Source organism: Clinocottus analis, unplaced genomic scaffold, assembly GCF_023055335.1.
Source record: "Clinocottus analis isolate CAN_PGR_092001 unplaced genomic scaffold, fCliAna1.0.p SCAF_70, whole genome shotgun sequence".
Taxonomy (NCBI): domain Eukaryota; kingdom Metazoa; phylum Chordata; class Actinopteri; order Perciformes; family Cottidae; genus Clinocottus; species Clinocottus analis.
In genome coordinates this window covers 123,645-145,000 of record NW_027176230.1, presented here as the reverse complement: position 1 = coordinate 145,000, position 21,356 = coordinate 123,645, and the positions used below count along the sequence as shown (strand labels likewise).

At 46.3% G+C, this 21,356-nt stretch overlaps 1 protein-coding gene across 3 annotated transcripts in view; it reads right to left on the bottom strand.

Moving 5' to 3' along the window:
- mprip (myosin phosphatase Rho interacting protein) overlaps positions 1-21,356 on the bottom strand; it is a 45,029-nt gene that overhangs the window by 15,211 nt on the left and 8,462 nt on the right. For all 3 annotated transcript variants that reach the window (XM_068566940.1, XM_068566939.1, XM_068566941.1), the window contains exons 4-13: positions 10,836-10,987; positions 10,667-10,751; positions 10,408-10,576; positions 9,798-10,209; positions 8,809-8,935; positions 2,958-3,044; positions 1,415-1,471; positions 967-1,035; positions 792-881; positions 178-287 (exon numbers count right to left, since the gene is read on the bottom strand). In XM_068566940.1, the coding sequence (XP_068423041.1) occupies positions 178-287; positions 792-881; positions 967-1,035; positions 1,415-1,471; positions 2,958-3,044; positions 8,809-8,935; positions 9,798-10,209; positions 10,408-10,576; positions 10,667-10,751; positions 10,836-10,987 (1,358 nt within the window). The remainder of the gene's footprint in view (positions 1-177; positions 288-791; positions 882-966; positions 1,036-1,414; positions 1,472-2,957; positions 3,045-8,808; positions 8,936-9,797; positions 10,210-10,407; positions 10,577-10,666; positions 10,752-10,835; positions 10,988-21,356) is intronic.

Sequence of the window (21,356 nt, the reverse complement as noted above, 5' to 3'; positions counted from 1 at the left end):
CTGGCAGATCAATCAATTGAGCTGTTAATCTTCTTTTTTTTCTTCAATGTGCTTGTAATAGAACATCTTTTGGTAAAAAAACATTTATTTTTACAATCAACACTTGATGTGATGCCAAAAGACCCGGCGCTGCGGCCTCCAGCTGAACCCTGATCTCGGCTGGACAGCGTGACTCACCTGGCCACGTCGGGGGCCGCAGAGGGCCGCACGTTCTTCATGACGGCCTGGATCCAGTTCCTGCGTATGCCTGCTGTCATGGCCGACAGCGTGTGCACGCCCTCCTGAGTCTGAACGTTTAAAAGCACCATCAATTTACCATCATCCATCCATCCATCATCCATCCATCTATCATCCATCCATCATTCATCGATCCATCATTCATCCATCCATCCATCATTCATTCATTCATCCATCCATTTTTATATCCATCCATCCATCCATCCATCATCCATCCATCATCCATCATTCATCCATCTATCATCTATCAATCCATCCATCATTCATCCATCCATCATCCATCCATCATCCATCCATCATCCATCCATCCATCATCCATCCATCATCCATCTATCATCCATCCTTCCATCATTTTGACTTTTCATCACTGGCTATATGTTGCAGACATCTGAAGGAAGGATGACATCACGTGTGATTCATGCGAGTTGGAGCTTTCTCACATTAAATGTGATAAATGATTCTATCCGGAGTTCTTTGGACACACAGCTCATTCACAACACGCGTCTTCCATCTCTTCCTGTGATGTTACACGTGCTTGATGAGAAGCTGCTTACATGTATTTGGAAACCGTAGTTGCGTTGCGCCTGGTATTCAGTCACACTGTAGCAGGTGGACAGGTCCATCTCTCCATCCAGGTCAGAGGCCTGAGGACCAGAGAGGAGATGTGAACACACACCAACAACTGATCAACAGACATTAGACAACAAGTGTGCTAGAAGATGGGCTCACCTCCTCTGCAATGGAGTCCTTGTAGTATCTCAGGCTGTGATCCGTCAACACAAACCAGTACTTCTTCCACTACGACGGGGGCGAGACAGCATGTTTAGATCTATGTTGTTCATCCATCACACAGACTATGCCTCTCTGTGTCATATCAAGACAGATTTTAAAGGCCTCAGGCTCCACCCGGGTGTAGTCCATTGAAGACATCACTGAGAGAGCACGCTGCGTAGGGCTATACGTGACCTATACGTGACCTTTAGCTCCATGCTGCTTCCCTCTTGATGACCACATGGCACAGAAACTGTATGTACTCACCTGTGTCCATGCATCTGGATGATTTAAGTAAGATGTACTCTTTTACTTTCATATTTTTTACTTGTACAGATTCTTCATGAACACAAACAGAGCATTATGAATGAATCATACGTGCAGCAGTATTTGGTTCACAGCGTACCTGGTCTTGACCATCCAGCTTCACCATCCAGCCCTTCTTGAAGTTCAGTAAGTCCGGCTGAAAGAAAAGATGTTGAAATGTCTGAATAGCACAATGATGATGTCAAACTGCTCAACGTGCACATGTCATTTTGCCATGTTATGTCATCATCATCATAATGTCATTATTCTTTCTGAAAGTGTTTTACCACAACTTACTTTAAAATATGGTCAAATAAATTGATCCTAAAAGTTAACAATCAATCCTAAACGTGGTGCTCACTCAGAGAACATGTCTGAACCAGGACCTCTGTGCAGCTGCAGCTGAGGACACACAACCCAGTGCTGTGCACACACAGTGGAGGACACACACACGCAGGTGAAGGATGACCTCAGGAAGCAGTGGTGAGTCGTGTTACACACACACACACACACACACACACACACACCTTGCTTCTCTGGCTGGCAGGAATGCAGCAACAGACCACAGAAGAGGTGCAATGAACACACACAGCAGGCAGAGTCTGCACACAGAGCTGGATGAGGGTATGACCTCAGACGGGATGAGTGTATGACCTGGAGACCAGGGTATGACCTGGAGACGGGATGAAGGTATAACCTGGAGATGGGATGAGGGTATGACCTGGAAACGGGATGAGGGGCCACACTGCGCCCCGCAGCACAGAGGGGTGCCTACAACATTCACATCCTCCATGGCCAAAGAAACGTTAGGAAAAGTCACAGTGCTTAGGTTTGTACTGTGTCTTCAGCCATTTCCCCAGGAAACCAGGGAAATAAGTTGGTTTGTGAGCAGAACCGTCATGACGACCACAAAGACCTTTCTTTTAAAAATCTATCGTCACAACTCTGTTACCTAACACAATGTAGTTTCTCAGCGCCAATAACAAGCCAGAGCTCTCTCCACAGCTGACGATGCTCTGAAGCTGCCGTGGAGCCTCCAGCTGAAAAGACCAGGAGAGGCTGACTGAAGCACGTGGCCTTCAGGCACAGTTCAAGTTGTTCATATTGAAACAATCAAGATGTTTTCATGTGCTGATCATCTTTCCATATCTAACAGTTCTCTTGACAAAAGCAGTAGTTTGTTTGCACTTCATAAGCAGGCTTTCACTGTGGGACACGATGTGGAGCATGAAACTGAAACGATTAGTCCATCTGCATCTTCAATTTTAACAAGCAATTCAATCAAATAACTCAAATCATGACCAAGTCGAAACATGCTGTCAAATAGAGTTGAGATGCCAGAAGAGCTGCCCTGAGTAAAGGCATAGGACTTTAAGAGCAGAAAGAAAAAGAAAGAAATGATCCTTTATTAATCTCCTTGAGGAAATCCCTCTCTACTAAACTAAACTAAAGGCTCCTGCTTGCAACGCAGCACAGACTTTCAGAGACATCTTTCAACGACAACTACTGAAGTTTCATGTTTGTGATGACTCATCACATTCTTAATTATATGATATTCGGTTTATTATCAACATCACCATATGCATTACGATGTTTGGTCGTCACAGAAGAAGCCTGGACCTTGATGAAGAGTGAACACTCACCGTCATCACTGACTCTGTGGTCCTTCTGTCCAGGGACTTGGCTCTCCTCAGGGGAGGGTGTGTGGAGACAGCGTCATGCCTGTGCACCTGAACAACACAAAATATACACATTAATAAATACATTCCAAACTAGCCTTTTTACTTTTTGAGATCCAACATATGAAATACAGAAATCACAGAGGATGTTTAGTCATCTGTTTGGTGTGTTGAGGAATGTCATGACAACAAAAACACACTGAGGATAAATGTGCTAACTTCAATTGAGTGCGTAAGAGATATTTTCAACCGTGCAAGAGACAGAGATCCAGTGATGACCTCTGGAGCCAGGACAGTCTCAGTGATGGTAAATGTGCATAAAGATTCACAATTGCGCACAGAACAATTCACAAATATATTTCATTTGCAAATGCACACAGAAGGATTCACAATTACGTTCCAATGATTTCTATAAATGTAGAAAAAAGTCACAAATATAGTTCTGCATTTGTATGTATTTATTTGTGGATTGCACTGCATTTGTGGCTCCACATTTACAAGTTGCTTTTTGAGACTCCCCTGCCGTGGCTCGATTCACAAATGTCTTTTTTCAAAATAAATCTACCTGTAGCCAATCAGACCTCATTTTCAACCAATGGCATGAGCACCGTTCCCCCTCCCCACGTGGCTTCATTTGCGCTGGAGAGGGGGCGTGGCTTATCGTGAGCGGCTGTCATTCAGACACTGTTGTGGGACTGCTGATGTTATGAACCCAGACACAATGGAGTTTGATGTTCCAACGTTTGTGGGACTTCCACAACAAGTATGAAGCAGAACTAGTGGTTGTTATGGTGTCCTTGATTATGGTGTGGTCATTAGGGTGACCACACCAGACATCCAGGTGTTCAATGCCCTGTCCGGCGTTAAGCGCAGCATCAAGCCGCACGTGTATTGGTCCTCCTTTTGGAGTTGCACTGGACCTTAAGAGCGAGTGAGACACGGGCAGAGGAGCGCTGACCACCGGGTGCTGAAGGAGCTCCTCCGCCCGTCGAGATCAGGCTGCTATACGCGGGCAGGGGAGCCTCCCAGTGCTGACGGCGGCCTATCTTTGATTCTTGACAAACCGACCACAGATTTTATGCTTGAACAACTAACTTCTCGCCTGAAAACATAACATTACATTTTGTGAGTCAACAACAGTAGTATTCAGAGAATGTCGACTTTCAGTTGTTAGTTTTCTCGTCAAGAAAAGATGATGTGATCATCTTCACAATAGAACATCTTTGATGTGACATGTCGAGTCCGTTACGACTCTGTAAGATCGCATTTTGAGATGTTTTCAGGCGAGAAGTTAGTTGTTAAAGCATCAGATCTGTTAGTACTCGGCAGTCAGCGCTCCTTTGCCCATGTCCCACTCGCTCTTAAGGTCCAGTGCAACTCCTAAACGGAGGACAAACACGCGTGCGGCTTCATGCTGCGCTTAACGCCGGACAGGGCATTGAACACCTGGATGTCTGGTGTGGTCACCCTAATGTCTTGCTCAAGGACACCATTGAAACAACCACTAGTTCTGCTTCATACATGTTGTGAAAGTCTCACAAACGTCAGAACATCAAACTCCATTGTGGCTGGGTTCATAACATTGGCCGCGTTTCCCAGATTTGTTAAGAAGCTCTTGACGCTAAGAGCTTCTTAGGAGCGCACTAACCCTAACCCAGAGACACCACGGCTGCAATACAGCATATTCTCTCTGCTAACAAACAGTGTCGCCGTGCGCAAAGCCAGATAGTTCACATAAATGCATATGATGGTTTACATAAATGCATGTGAGCGTCAGCTCTTCTCCACTTAATGTGCTGTCGGACCAGGCTGTCCAGTCCAAGTACCGGCTTCCCTGAGTGGAGATCCACCGCCTCGTCACACTAGTGTCACCACACATCTAGAGGCCAACCCGCTGCAGTGTTGCCCTCAGCCTGCGTCTTTACGCAGTGGGGAGCTTCCTGCAGGGCATCGGGTTCACGGATTGTGGCAGCATGACACCGATCCTCCTGCGCCATGCCCGGGCACACGTCAGAATACCCACCACACAGGACGAGGTCCGCCAGGTCCACCGTGGATTTCATGCCATGGCTGAGATAGGGTTAGGGTTACATGGCATAATTGTACCTTTGTGTGGGGACCACAGCGTGTTGTGTGTGATTTATGCGCTGATAAAGTGGTGGGTGATCGATTAACCTGACATCGATTGATTTAGTTTCATCACCACGGCGGTGGACAGCTCCCACTGAGAGCGTCTTAGGAAGCTTCTTTGGCGAGATCTTAAGAAGGCAGTTAAGAACGCGTCTGGGAAACACTCGTATCTTAGCCCTCGTTCTTAGCCGAACCCTTCTTAAGAGCCTTCTTAAGTCCTGAAGAATAATCAAATCTGGGAAACGGAGCCCTTATCAGCAGTCCCACAACAGTGTCTGAATGACGGCCGCTCACGATAAGCCACGCCCCGTCTCCAGCGCAAATGAAGCCACGTGGGGAGGGGGAACGGTGCTCATGCCATTGGTTGAAAATGAGGTCTGATTGGCTACAGGTAGATTTATTTTGAAAAAAGACATTTGTGAATCGAGCCACGGCAGGGGAGTCTCAAAAAGCAACTTGTAAATGTGGAGCCACAAATGCAGTGCAATCCACAAATAAATACATACAAATGCAGAACTATATTTGTGACTTTTTTCTACATTTATAGAAATCATTGGACCGTATTTATGAATCCTTCTGTGTGCATTTGCAAATGAAATATATTTGTGAATTGTTCTGTGCACATTTATCATCACTGAGCCTGTCCTGGTTCTAAAGTGAACTGCTGTGAGCCTGAGCGGCCGAGGGCACAGAGCGCTGGGTGGGAAAGGGAGCGCCGTCACCAGAGAGGAAGCTGAACACGACCTCTGACCCACAGCAACACAAAGACAGGACGAAGAGAGAGAAAGATACAGGGAAAGGGGCGAGAGTGAAGGGAAAATAAAGAAAATCCCTACACATGTGTTCTGCCTGTGAAGTTGTTTAATACCACCGCTTACAAGTCTAACAAGATCAACTGTAACTTGTAAACTGCTGCACAACGTTGGCACTAGAACAATACTTTCTGAACCAAAGTACTCTTGTTTTCTACAAAGCCCCAGGTACCAGCTACCAGGGATCAGGTACCAGGGCTCAGGTACCAGGGACCATGTACCAGAGATCAGGTACCAGGGATTAAGTATCAGGGATCACGTACCAGGGATCAAGTATCAGGTACCAGGGACCATTTACCAGGGATCAGATACCAGGGACCATGTACCAGGGACCATTTACCAGGGATCAGATACCAGGGACCATGTACCAGGGACCATGTACCAGGGATCAGGTACCAGGGATCAGGTACCAGGGATCAGGTACCAGGGATCAAGTATCAGGGACCAGGTACCAAGGATCAAATACCAGATACCAGGGATCGGGGACCAGGTACCAAGGATCAAATACCAGATACCAGGGATCAGGTACCAGGGATCAGGTACCAGGGACCATGTACCAGGTACCAGGGATCAAATACCAGATACCAGGGATCGGGGACCAGGTACCAGGGACCATGTACCAGGGATCAAGTATCAGGGACCAGGTACCATGGATCAGGTACCAGGGATCAAATACCAGATACCAGGGATCGGGGACCAGGTACCAGGCACCATGTACCAGGGATCAGGTACCAGGGATCAAGTATCAGGTACCATGGATCAGGTACCAGGGATCAAATACCAGATATCAAGGATCAGGTACCAGGGATCAAATACCAGATACCAGGGATCGGGGACCAGGTACCAGGGATCAAGTACAAGGGATCAAATACCAGATACCACGGATCAGGTACCAGGCATCAAGGATCAGGTACCCGGGATCAGGTACCAGGGATTAAGGATCAGGTACCAGGGATCAAGCATCAGGGATGAGGTACCAAGGATCAGGTACCAGGTACCAGGGATCAGGTACCAGGGATCAAGGCTCAGATACCAGGGATCAGGTGCCAGGGATCAAAGATCAGGTACCAGGGATCAAATACCAGATACCAGGGATCGGGGACCAGGTACCAGGGATCAGGTACCAGGTACCAAGGATCAGGTACCAGGGATCAAATACCAGATACCAGGGATCGGGGACCAGGTACCATGTACCAGGGATCAGGTACCAGGTACCATGGATCAGGTACCAGGGATCAAATACCAGATACCAAGGATCAGGTACCAGGGATCAAATACCAGATACCAGGGATCGGGGACCAGGTACCAGGGATCAAGTACAAGGGATCAAATACCAGATACCACGGATCAGGTACCAGGCATCAAGGATCAGGTACCCGGGATCAGGTACCAGGGATTAAGGATCAGGTACCAGGGATCAGGTACCAAGGATCAGGTACCAGGGATCAAATACCAGGTACCAGGGATCAGGTACCAGGGATCAAGGATCAGATACCAGGGATCAAAGATCAGGTACCAGGGATTAAGGATCAGGGATCAGGTACAAGGTACCAGGGATCAAGGATCAGGTACCAGGGATCAGGTACAAGGGATCAGGTACCAAGGATCACATACCAGAAACCAAGGATCAGGTACCAGGGATCAGGTACCAGGGATTAAGGATCAGGTTCCAGGTACCAGTAGGGATGGGTATCGTTTGGGTTTCTTCCGATACCGGTGCTAAACCGGTATTGGAAAAAACGATACCGGTGCCTAAACGGTGCCTGAACCCATACTTTTTATTGCCAGGGCCATTTTTTTTCTTCAAATTGAACAATATATATAACTGTTTAAAGTATACTATGAATATAAATACATACAACACTTCAAACTACAGCTTCAAACTTTTTTAACTTCAAACTATAAACAATATATATATATGTATTTATTAAAAAAAAGAACAGACCAGCATCAGGTGGCCTGATAGGGAGCGTGTGCAACACAACTCCTCTCAGAAACGGTTGGTTTCTACAAACTGCTGCTTCACCATACGTCATCATTAATATCAACTGGAGAGATTTACTGGACTACAGCTTTGTTCCAACAAGACGAGGACGGCAAAAGCTCCTGCACTCATGATGTCTCTCCAGCAATCACTCAGCGCATGTGCGCGCGCTGGTAGCCAACCCTGGGTACCAGGGATCAGGTACCAGAGATCAGGGCTCCAGGCTGAAGGCGTTGAACAGAAACTCTCCCTGATCATCCTACATTGTGTATAACAAGTCAGTTTTAAAATCTGAGCTTGGGTAGGGCGGGGATCAGCCACGTAAAGGGCGTCAGAGGTCTGGACGATGTCAGCAACCACCGACCCGTCTAGAAACACGGACCGAGGAGTCTAACGCACGCTCCAGTTAGAGGGTCTGAATCCCCGTGGAGCAATGAAAGTGCGGGCGCCTTCCTGACGGCGTCTCTTTTTCTTTTTCCGTCATGTGGAGCGGCTCAGCGGGTCGGCCCCCTCGCCCCCATTCACACACTGATGCCCAACAGGAGTGTCTCACATTCATTCACTGTAGGGTGGAAATGAGAGACTCAGAAAGGACGTGGTTCGCAGACCAATCACAGCCTTGCTGCTGCAGACGGCTCGCGTAGCTTTGACGGATAGTCAGACATTTTGGGCGACACACGCAAGAGGACCGGTGGGACTACGCAAGGGGGCCTTTTGTCTCTGAGTAAAACCAGAGTATAAATGACCCTTAAGTGTCTTGCCTAAGGACACATCAACATGGGCTAGCAGAGCTGTGGATCTAACCGCCGATCCTCTGATTGAAAGGTGACCCCGCTCTACCGCTGAACCAGTGGCCCCAGTATCACTGCTCACTCAGCCACACGGTTACCTCTCTGTGGAAGTGTCTCTGCTCACTCCGGCCCTGTCGGGCTGCACTCCTGCTCGACTCTTCCACCTCCATTCTCTCTGGATGCTCCAGCTCCAAGGCCTCCAGCTTCTCAATGACGCCGGAGCGACTGCAAACACACACACACACACACACACACACACACACACACACACACACACACACACACACACACACACACACACACACACACACACACAGTTTAACACATTACAATAGCTTTGTTTATTTTTATGATCAAATAATCAACGTCGTTAGAGATCGTGTCACATCCTGCTATGAAAAGATCCAACTGTCCTTCTGCAATGGAAACCTTGTTTATCTTAAACGTTTGCTGGTGATTTTTCTTTGGCCAGTAACATTTCACACCGATTTGCAACCACCGCGTCGACCTGCCTCTGATCCGATCTGAGGAGAGCAGGGAGCTGCATCAACTGTCGGCGAGTGGAAAGCAGCGCTACATTTGTGTAATGTGAAATTCAACATGGATGACAGGCTATTCAGGGGTTAGCATGAGGAGCTTAAGTGCATTTTGTGCTTTTCTTTTTTTGAGCTGCCTTGCATCTGTAAAGAACAGCATTTTCATGTTCATGTGGGATTTGTTTTAAATATTGCACAAAATTATTACTTAATAGGATATTCCAGCAGTTTAATTTGCAGATGGAAAAAAACAGATGTCCCAATCTATGCAGCATTATTATTTTTACTTTTTTATCAGCAGTCTTACTAACTGTAAGCATAGAGTGTATAAACACATAGCCTCTGTGCTTTCCATTCAGTCATCTGCCTCTCGGTCACTGCTGCTGTTTGTAAAGAGGTCAGAGGTCAGACGCATGAGAGACAGCAACATTTTAAAACAGCCAAGTGGGTGAGGAGGGAACATCTTAAAATCTTAACTCCTGAACACCTCAACATCGTAACATCTCAACATCGTACTGTAGCAGCAGCAGCCAAGAGGAGCTGACACTGACCTCCTCTCCGGGCTGAGGACGGCCTCCTTCTCCTGCCTGTCAGGGCTCCTGAACCGACTCCTCTTCTCTGCCTTCCTGGTCTCCACCTCCAGCCTTCGGGACCGAGCGTCGTGGTGGCCGTAGGCGTGGCCGCCCCTCTGGTTGGCCGGGTGGCTGTCGGTGCTGGTGACGGTGCTGCCGCTGGCGTCCGAGTCCAGAGAGCTGACCGAGCCGCTGATGTGTGAGCCGTTAGAGAGCAGGGAGCTGCCGGAGGGGAAGGGGTCGCTGGCTGCTGGGGAGAGGCAGCGTGGGACGCCTCCTAAGCTCGAGCATGAGCCCGTTGGGGAGAGCAGGTCATAGGGCGCAGAGCCATGCAGCGCCACGCCGGCCCGGTCCACCTCATCGCCGTTCAGGGAGCCGGCGTCAGAGCCCCCTACACGGGAAACACAAGACGCCAAGGAACACTTTCACAGCAGAAACCATGACATGAATTGATTATTTACTACCATTTTATCATTGAATTTGGCGCACAACGCGATAATTCACAGATCATTTTAAAAGGAGCTCCCAACAAAGTGTGGGCACCCTGCACTACACAGAGTCCTCCTTACAGAGGTGTATGCCTTCTTACCTGCAGGGGGCAGAGGTGATCCTGGCGGGAGGTCAGGGGCCCAGACTGCAGCCCCCTCGGCCTCTCTCTGATTCAGCTCCTCCTGCCAGATGATGGAGCTGGAGTCTGGAACCTTCTCCGCCTCTGGGATGCCAGAGCCAGTCACTGCTACCTTGGCTGGACCCGGCTCCTGGACATGGACACATGAAACCGTCACAACAATGAAACAAGACGACAGTGGATCAGAAAATCAAGTTGAGTACCGTGTCAGAAGCATCACCTGGGAGGTCGTAGGCTCCACCTTGCGTTTCTTCTTCTGGTTCTGTTTGTTAGTTCGGGGGTAAACCACCAGCTGTTCAGTCCACCTGGACCCAGAGGAGAGTGTTTTACACGTCTGTGTGCACATCTTGTCATCCCCGACCCATCGGCAGACACATCCAACAACTAACCCATTGATGATCTCTTTATTCTCTCCTCTGATGAAGTACTCCTGGTCCGGCGTGACGATGCACAAGGAGTTCTTCTGACCCGTCTTTGGCTCCGCGTCTATGACATCCGTGCAGAGGTTCATGTTCACTGTGCCCTGAGGCAGCGTGCTGGGCTACAGGAGACACATGACATGTTAGCTGGTGTATTAGCCTGGATTATTAACTTTTACATTTAATCAAAAGAATATTAGTTGTGTTCACTCATGACAACATTTTACAACACTAAAAATGTACAGAGCAAAAATAATGGAAGCAGTGGAACATAAAAAGACAGACACATTTGTTTGGGTTTGTTTCTATCCATGGCCATTCCCATGTTTATTTCTATATGGGTGACTGCCCAGAGAGACATTACAAGTGTTGCTATCACATACTACGGACGCTCCAATGACGCCATGAATGACGCCATGAATGACGCCATGAATGACGCCATGAATGACGCCATGAATGACGCCATGTCCGTCAGTGACAGACAGATGAGCGGTGCTAGGGCCACGCCCCTCACATGAGTCAACAACCTCCTGACAATTCATTCTCTTTCTTCCTGTGAAGAAACTACAGCTGCCTCATCATCCAGGCTCGCTGGTTTACAGACGGGAGGACTGGCACAAACGCAGCTCCTGGCTTCGCTTTACTTCTGAAAAACTATATTTTAAACATTACACAGAACGTTTGAGCGGTGTCTACGTCAGTTTGTTCACCGGTGTTGTCGGTGACTGTGTGACGTTACTCGCATTACAACGCATAGCGGTTTGGTTAGCATCGGTTTGTTAGCCGGGCAGAATGTCCAGACTTCAGCTAAAGCAGGGTGTCCAAACTACGGCCCATTTTTTATTGCCCCGCAGCTAACTCTAAAATTATAATGCAGAAGAAGTCTGGCAACAATTTTATTTTTGCTGTCCGAACAAAACACAAGAAAATGCGACGACAAGGGAAACCTTCTGAGACTTCATAACACAGAGCCACTGGAGGCGCAGGAACAATGTGCCGGGAAAAGATGCTGGAATTAAATCCAGAAACTGATGCTGTTAAATCCAGAAACTGAAGACTTGTCAGCTAACTTATAGCCTCAGGTGTCACATGCTTGTGCTTTTGATTTTTACCGGATTGCGTGTGATGAGAGGACAGACGACACAGAAGAGTTGACCATCAGTTTTACATTACGGAGAAGCTGCTGTCTCAAAAGTAAGACATGTTTGAAGCAGTGTCAGATGTAACTCCACACAGCTTGTCCCATCTGGTCGATTTCAACAGTCCAAAGGTTTGGACAACCCTGAGCTAATGTGTCATGTGATTGATCGCTTACGGTACGCTTGTTAGCCCGGGCTAAACCCCTTTCCCTAGCACCAGCGAATTGTGGTATTTAAATATTTTCCTTTCTTTTCAATTGCCATGTCTTGAACCGTTACTCCTGCCAAAGGGTGGGAACCGAAGGCCAAAGAGGCTACATCCCGCCTGTGCACTATGTGGGGGGTACATCTCGGAGGGACTGTCATCCAACGTGCACAGCTTGCATGGGCTAAACACGCTCAGGCATCGCTGGCCCAGTCATGTTTACACTGTGCCAATCAGAAAAGATCCGGCAAGGAGGCTGAGAGTGGCGGTATCCAATAAGCAGGAGCCTTTGTCTGTCAGCTACCCCAAAAGCTACAACCGGCACCGATCAGCTGTGAGCCTCATCAAGCTGGGCGAACATGATGGATGCTGAAAGCCCCGAAATGCCTCACTTTTCCCTCAGGTTTTTCTGGTTGCTGGTTTTGCTGCTACAGCGGACAGCTGGGACGCAAACTAACCAGCAGCCTTCTTTATAAAACCCATCGTCACAGGGCAAACACTACTTTGCTGCAGTGACTATCACCCGGGAGCAGTGAAGGGCACCTGGGCCTGTGGCTGGCTCACTCACATGAACCTCTTGGAGCTCTGGGCATTGTTGTATGCACTAAAGCATTTTCTGGAATTTCTCCAAAAACTCCATGACCTGGTGAAAACAGACAACACCACTGTGGTAGCGTACATCCACCGTCAAGTCGGCCCTCTATCACTGCAGTTGCACAGCTTGGCTTGGAAGTAACTGTGGGGCAACACATGTTAAGACCGTTTCCAACAGTGGGGCAGTTCTTCTGTCCCGAAGAATGGACTCTCTACCCCGCAGGTGGGGAAGCAAGTTTGGCAGAGGTATATCTCTCCTCTCGCGAGAAAATAAGTCAGTTTTTCTCCCCGTCCGACCCCTCGGGGTGGATGCGCTGCTTCACTCTCTGCATTCCCCCCGCTCAGCCTGATCTCCCTGACTCTCACCGGGATGAGAGAACGGGGCTTGTTCCTAATCCTGATAGCGCCACAGTGGCCGTCCAAGCATTGAGTAGCAGAAATAATACAGCTTTGTCCTCTCCCTATACGCAGGGACCTTCTTTCCCACCCTCACACAGACCGGACAGTGATCTGGCCCGTGAGAGGTGGCGAATGGGAGAGGTGAGAACGGGCCATTGACACCATTCAGACTGCAAGGGCCGCCTCCACTCGCTCCTTTTACGGTGATAAGTGGTGTGAGCTGATGCACACCATTCCCATTCAGTGTTCAATGGTTTAGCTGTTGCATTTCTTGCAAGAATTAGTAGATATGGGGAAGCCCTTTTTCTACTATTAAAATGTATTTAGTCGGTCATCTCGGCTTTGGGGAGAAATCTGTCTGTGTGTGCGTGTGTGTGTCTGTGTGTGTGCGCACACACACACACACACACACACACACACACACACACACACACACACACACACACACACACTTATTGTCATTTGAATCTCCTTATCAAAGCAAAGAAATCCCCTAAACTTCCTCTCCAACCGTCTGTGTCTGCTCTGAATTTGGCGGCTTTGTTATCAAGCTTTGCTGCTCCAGATGTAAAACAGGTGCTGAGTCTCTCTCCAGCTCCTTTTAAGGCCACTGAACAGAACCCAGATTCAGCTTTATTAAGATATGCCTCTAAACCCCCGGGGGTTGCCAAATATGGCAATGAGATTGTGTCTCACTAAAGAACTAAGATGCTGTGGAGGAATGTCTTCCACTATGAGGATAAGTAGCTGCATGGAGACCTGCAGTGTGGCAAGATGAGAATAACATCCAAGCAGAACTTCAAGTGTGGAGAAAAGCCCAGACTATACACAGTATGGACAAATCTATTTCCACTAATGGCCCTTTTTGAATGCTTGAAAGGTTCTAGAAAGTATGGAGATGCACATGTCTGTCACATTTCCTCTACAGCTGTACAACTATTAAGAATACAACAATTCATTCATTCATCTATTGATCTACTGACAGAAATTACTCAGTAATTTGATCATTATTATGGGGCGCCTGTGGCTCAGTGATAGAGGAAAAGTCGTCTTTTAGGAGGATTGGCGGTTTGATCCCTGGCTCCGCTGGTCCATGTCCATGTGTCCTTGGGAATCACACTTAACCCAGCATTGCTCCCGTAGGTGCCTATGGCGTGTGAATGGGTGTGAATTTCTCTCAGCCACGATGCCAAACCAACCAACCAGACCAAAAAAACAAGGTAATTATGTCATCTCCTCGGGTGTTGGAAATTCAGACATTTAATCAGGCATGAAAACGGGTCAGTGGTGCAAAAGGTGAGAAGGACATTAAGGAGGGGGTGGGGGGTTGAATCACCTTACTGTGTGTGTGTGTGTGTGTGTGTGTATATATTACATAAATAATCATAAAATCCCCCGCTGTTCTAATCTCATAATATTAGTTAACCCTTAGTACGGAACCTGTCGCAGGCGACAAAGTAATATACTAACTGGATGCAATTCCAACGGATTCTGAACGCTAAGCGAAGCTTTCCAATGTCATGCGGCTCTTTTCTTGACAAGTACAGAGAAGATCGCGTACTGAGAAACGGCCGCTGGAGACATCTGAACGCTGATTGGCCAAGACTCGACGCGTCACATCAAAGATGTCCTCTTTATGAAGATAACAACTTTTCTCCGCGTCTCACTGTCCAATCTCAGAAACGCTGGCGCGGTCACGCGGCTCCAAAAAGGAGGATAAATACGCGTCTGACTTGATGCTGCGCCGGACGCCGGACTGGGCATTGAACACCCAGACTGGGCATTGAACACCCAGACTGGGCATTGAACACCCGGACTGTGCGGCCTAAATCCGGACGTCTGGTCAGTCCCCTCGCCTCAGAATCTAGCTCCTCATTAATGGAAGCGTTAGCTAGCGGGCTAACGTCACGTTCTCTCCTGCTGTGTTCAATGACTCCATTCATCAAGCTGTAGCTAACGTTAGCTACGTCTATGTCAGCAGAGCTCCTGGGTAACTTAACTTAGATCTACCATCAAATATTATATTACCATGCACTCACACTCCCTTCTGGCACGTGCACCTGTTCACAGTTCACTGAATATAAACAACCCCCCCCCCCTCCCCACACACACACACACACACACACACACACACACACACACACACACACACACACACACACACACACACACACACACACAAAACCTCATTGAATCTACACGATTCACGTAGGTCACCTATTTTGGTTTCAAAACGGCAAATTTCGCCGAAAGGTGAGAGATTTTCATGTCTGTTTAATAAACCAAACCATTAATTGCCTCTAGCTCAAGACTTGACCTCTAGCTCAAAGGCCTGACCTCTGGCTCAAAGGCCTGACCTCTGGCTCAAAGGCCTGACCTCTGGCTCAAAGGCCTGACCTCTGGCTCAAAGACCTGACCTCTGGCTCAAAGACCTGACCTCTGGCTCAAAGACGTGACCTCTAGCTCAAAAGACTTGACCTCTAGCTCAAAAAATTAACCTCTAGCTCAAAAAATTAACCTCTAGCTCAAAGAATTGAACTCTAGCTCAAAGACAAGTGTCCTTTAGCTCATAAACCTGACCTCTAGCTCAAAGACTTGACCACCAGCTCAAAGACAAGTGTCCTTTATCTCATAAACCTGACCTCTAGCTCATAAACCTGACCTCTTGCTCAAAGACTGGAACTGTAGATCAAAGACAAGAGTCCTTTAGCTCAAAGACTTGACCTGTAGCTCAAAGACTTGACCTGTAGCTCAAAGACTTGACCTCTAGCGCAAAGACTTGACCTGTAGCGCAAAGACTTGACCTCTAGCGCAAAGACTTGACCTCTAGATCAAAGACTTGACCTCTAGATCAAAGACTTGACCTCTTGCTCAAAGACTTGACCTCTTGCTCAAAGACTTGACCTCTTGCTCAAAGACTGGACCTCGAGATCAAAGACAAGAGACCTCTAGCTCATAGACTTGGCCTCTAGCTCATAGACTTGGCCTCTAGCTCATAGACTTGGCCTCTAGCTCATAGACTTGACCTGTAGCTCAAAGACTTGGCCTCTAGCTCATAGACTTGGCCTCTAGCTCATAGACTTGACCTGTAGCTCAAAGACTTGGCCTCTAGCTCATAGACTTGGCCTCTAGCTAATAGACTTGGCCTCTTGCTCAAAGCCTTGACCTCGAGATCAAAGACAAGAGTCCTTTAGCTCAAAGAATTAACCTTTAGCTCAAAGACTTGACCTCTAGCTCAAAGACTTGACCTCTAGCTCAAAGACTTGACCTCTAGCTCAAAGACTTGACCTCTAGCTCAAAGACTTGACCTCTAGCTCAAAGACTTGACCTCTTGCTCAAAGACAAGAGTCCTTTAGCTCATAAACTTTATTCTGCTCTGTAGCACTTTGAGATTGCTAAAATATAAAGTGCAATACAAATAAAATGTACTATTATTATTATTATTAAACCTGACCTCTAGCACAAAGACTTGACTTAAACTTCTGACCAAAGACTTGACATGAAGAAAAAAACTACAGGCAATCCTCTTTGGCTGGCCACAATGTTGCATGCATTGTTAAGGACACATGCGCCACCTTCAGAGTTAGTCTCCTCGTTTAGCCAAGAGCCTGTCAGGTGTGTATCTGAATGGCATAATATGTCGGTTTGATAGCTTTCTGTGAGTTATTTTATAATGATGTGACAATCAGAAATTCAAAACATACAGACGTATAAAAAAAGAAGACGCATTCCGCATAAATACCGCATAAATACTCACACTGTGTATAAATACTCAATGCAGTTTGTTTAACAGGTAACAGACTACAGAGAACATATCTCCATTCTGACAGGGCGATAACTGTTTTTATTTTTATTATTATTATTATTATTATTAGTAGTAGTAGTAGTAGTAGTAGTAGTAGTAGTAGTAGTAGTAGTAGTAGTAGTAGTAGTAGTAGTAGTAGACTATTAAATCAACTGCATTATACAATCATTTTGAATCAATATTTTAAAGAGATTTTCATTAGAATGTTCTCTAAAACTGTCCGGAGCAGAAAACAACAAATGATCATGTTCATGGACACAAACTCATCAGCTGTTAAAGCGACTCACAGCTGATCATGTGATCACATGTGTGTGGCTTTAACAGCTGATCATGTGATCACATGTGTGTGGCTTTAACAGCTGATCATGTGGTCACATGTGTGTGGCTTTAACAGCTGATCATGTGGTCACATGTGTGTGGCTTTAACAGCTGATCATGTGCTCACATGTGTGTGGCTTTAACAGCTGATCATGTGGTCACGTGTGTCGGCTGCAGGCATCAGAAACGTCACTTCACATGACGCTTCAGAGAAAAGGACGTCTCATAAAACATGTTTCCTTGTGTCCTCTCTCCTGGTTTGGTTTCGACAAGTGAGGGAAACTGGGATGCAAGTTGGAGACGCGGGATGCAAGTTGGAGACGCGGGATGCAAGTTGGAGACGCGGGATGCAAGTTGGAGACGCGGGATGCAAGTTGGAGACGCGGGATGCAAGTTGGAGACGCGGGATGCAGCCTCTGCAGGTGACCTGGAGCTCCCAGCAGGTGGAGTTTGTAGAGCTCCGCCTTTAACTCTAATTTGTCGATTCAGGTGTCAGTCGACATTTTGTATGAAACTAACCAATGAACACTCAGAAATTCCCGAGGGACCTTTCCACCTCCACTGCAAAAAGACACTGGTTTTCAGTCAGAGACAGGACAGCCCTGCCAACCCACCACACGCTGCAAAAACAATACCTCTATATTGTCAATGAGAGACGTCAGCTGTTCAGTATTACAGTATAAAAAAAAAAATCAAGAAAATGACCTCAGACCCCAGATTGTTACGGTAAATTATAACGTTACCATGTGTTCACATGTAATCTCATAATATGGAGTGTTGCTGGGAAACTTTAATGAATCCAGATGTTAAGGATAAGTTTTCACATAAATATAGAATAGTAATTATGACTTGTTCAACTTCCCAACACTAGCTCTAAATCATTAAAACTAATTAATGAAAACACAATATTGTATTTCGAAATCATTTAAAGTGTATGTCTTCATGAAGTGTATGTCTTTATGAAAAAAACACCCTCATGACTATCCATCCATCCATCCATTATCTTAACCGCTTATCCTCATTCGGGTCGCGGGGCGCTGGAGCCGATCCCAGCTGTCCAGGGGCGAAGGCAGGGTACACCCTGGACAAGTCGCCAGTCCATCACAGGGCTATACTATAACAAAGTAAAATGTATAACATTTAGGAAAATGGATATTTACTGAAGTTATTGTTGGGACATGCAGCTCAGGTTAGTTGGACTCGAAATGTCCTGTGGGTGTGAGTGTGTCTGGACACTTGTCCAGGTGAACCCTGCCTTCGCACAGAGACAGCTGACCCTGAACAGGAGAAGCGGTTTGGATACTGGATGGATGGATGTTTTGTCAAAAAGAAGTAGTGTGGATCCTTGAAGCCCAGCTGGTCGAGCCAAACAACAACGGGATCTGTATCCAATATGTATCAGCATCGGTGGCTTGATCAGGGATCTCTAAAAGTTACATTTGCTCTTTTTTTTACTGATTCGTAATACTTAGATCTGTGATACTATCCGAACAGTGAGTTTTATAATCCGTCGCACCACTAATGCTAAACGACTAACTGTTCAACGACCTGACTATCTGCACCAGCAGCAGGCCGGTGCTTGCCGTGGCAGGCGAGTGAGGAATGTCTGTGTCTGGGGCATAACTGACGTTTCCTCTGTGGTTTTTAGGGTCTGCAGCTCCCTTTCCCCGGCTCCCTGTGGTCCCCGGGCTGCAAACTCACTGCAGTTGACCAAATAAGGGCATTGGAGGAGGAATGCTGCTTTAGATGGGAGAGCATCTTTCCCTCCGCTTGTGGTGGAAATAGTTGGGCTTTAAGAGGCCACTGCTTCAGATAGCACCCTGCTGGGTGAAACACAGCAGGCCACGTCATCGGACCCTGGACCTTGCTCTCCATAAGGGTTCAGATGTCTGAACACACCCTGATCCTAAAAGGGACTGACACACAGACACAGCTGAAAGACATGCGGCAGTATCATCCTGCCTAATACCTAATGCAACCCTAAGTCAAGATCAGGTCATCCATCTTGGATCAAACATATTTAAAATGTAAAAACGCAAACCGTAAAGAACAAAACATGATGCGATGAGCTAGATTGTTTCACTTGTCCGTTATCCTAGGGCTTCATGCATTCACTTCATGAATGGAGAGTCAAAGAGGCTCTATTGTCCGCTCATACTTACTGTGAGCCCAACTTCAGGGTGAGGACATATGATCTGTGTCAGCCATTTTGTGATGGGAGTGATGGAATGACATCCATTAATAAAAAGGTGGGTTTGTTATCACAAGAGTTAGCCTCAAAGGGAAACATTCTGGCATATTTATTGTCCCATCTGGAACATGGTAGACCTCTGCGGACCTTAAACAAATCCAAAAGAAGTGTTTTGCTTTTAGCCCGGCACAAAACATAAACATAAAGGACGTTGACTCGAGTCCTGGAACAGAGGATCAGTAAGTGTACAGAGTGTAAAGCCATCAGAGGCCAAGTTTGATTTTGGGCTCTACTAAATGAACAGAATAGAAATCGATCTCAAGCTCTCCTGAACCCTGCATAGCTTTATGTATGGCATGAAGCTTTATGTATGACATGGAGCTTTATGTATGACATGAAGCTTTATGTATGACATGGAGCTTTATGTATGACATGGAGCTTTATGTATGACATGGAGCTTTATGTATGACATGGAGCTTTATGTATGACATGGAGCTTTATGTATGACATGGAGCTTTATGTATGACATGGAGCTTTATGTATGACATGAAGCTTTATGTATGACATGGAGCTTTGTGTATGACATGGAGCTTTGTGTATGACATGAAGCTTTATGTAAGACATGGAGCTTTAGGTATGACATGAGGCTTTATGTATGACATGGAGCTTTATGTATGACATGGAGCTTTATGTATGACATGGAGCTTTATGTATGACATGGAGCTTTATGTATGACATGGAGCTTTATGTATGACATGGAGCTTTATGTATGACATGGAGCTTTATGTATGACATGAAGCTTTATGTATGACATGGAGCTTTATGTATGACATGAAGCTTTGTGTATGACATGGAGCTTTGTGTATGACATGAAGCTTTATGTAAGACATGGAGCTTTAGGTATGACATGAGGCTTTATGTATGACATGGAGCTTTATGTATGACATGGAGCTTTATGTATGACATGGAGCTTTATGTATGACATGGAGCTTTATGTATGACATGAAGCTTTATGTATGACATGGAGCTTTATGTATGACATGGAGCTTTATGTATGACATGGAGCTTTATGTATGACATAGAGCTTTATGTATGACATGGAGCTTTATGTATGACATGGAGCTTTATGTATGACATGGAGCTTTATGTATGACATGGAGCTTTATGTATGGCATAGAGCTTTATGTATGACATGGAGCTTTATGTATGACATGGAGCTTTATGTATGACATGAAGCTTTATGTATGGCATGCAGCTTTATGTATGACATGAAGCTTTATGTATGACATGAAGCTTTATGTATGACATGGAGCTTTATGTATGACATGGAGCTTTATGTATGACATGGAGCTTTATGTATGACATGGAGCTTTATGTATGACATGGAGCTTTATGTATGACATGGAGCTTTATGTATGACATGAAGCGTTGTGTATGACATGGAGCTTTATGTATAACATGAAGCTTTATGTATGACATGGAGCTTTATGTATGACATGGAGCTTTATGTATGACATGAAGCTTTATGTATGACATGGAGCTTTATGTATGACATGGAGCTTTATGTATGACATGAAGCTTTATGTATGACATGGAGCTTTATGTATGACATGGAGCTTTATGTATGGCATAGAGCTTTATGTATGACATGGAGCTTTATGTATGGCATAGAGCTTTATGTATGGCATAGAGCTTTATGTATGACATGGAGCTTTATGTATGACATGGAGCGTTGTGTATGACATGGAGCTTTATGTATGACATGGAGCGTTGTGTATGACATGGAGCGTTGTGTATGACATGAAGCGTTGTGTATGACATGAAGCGTTGTGTATGACAT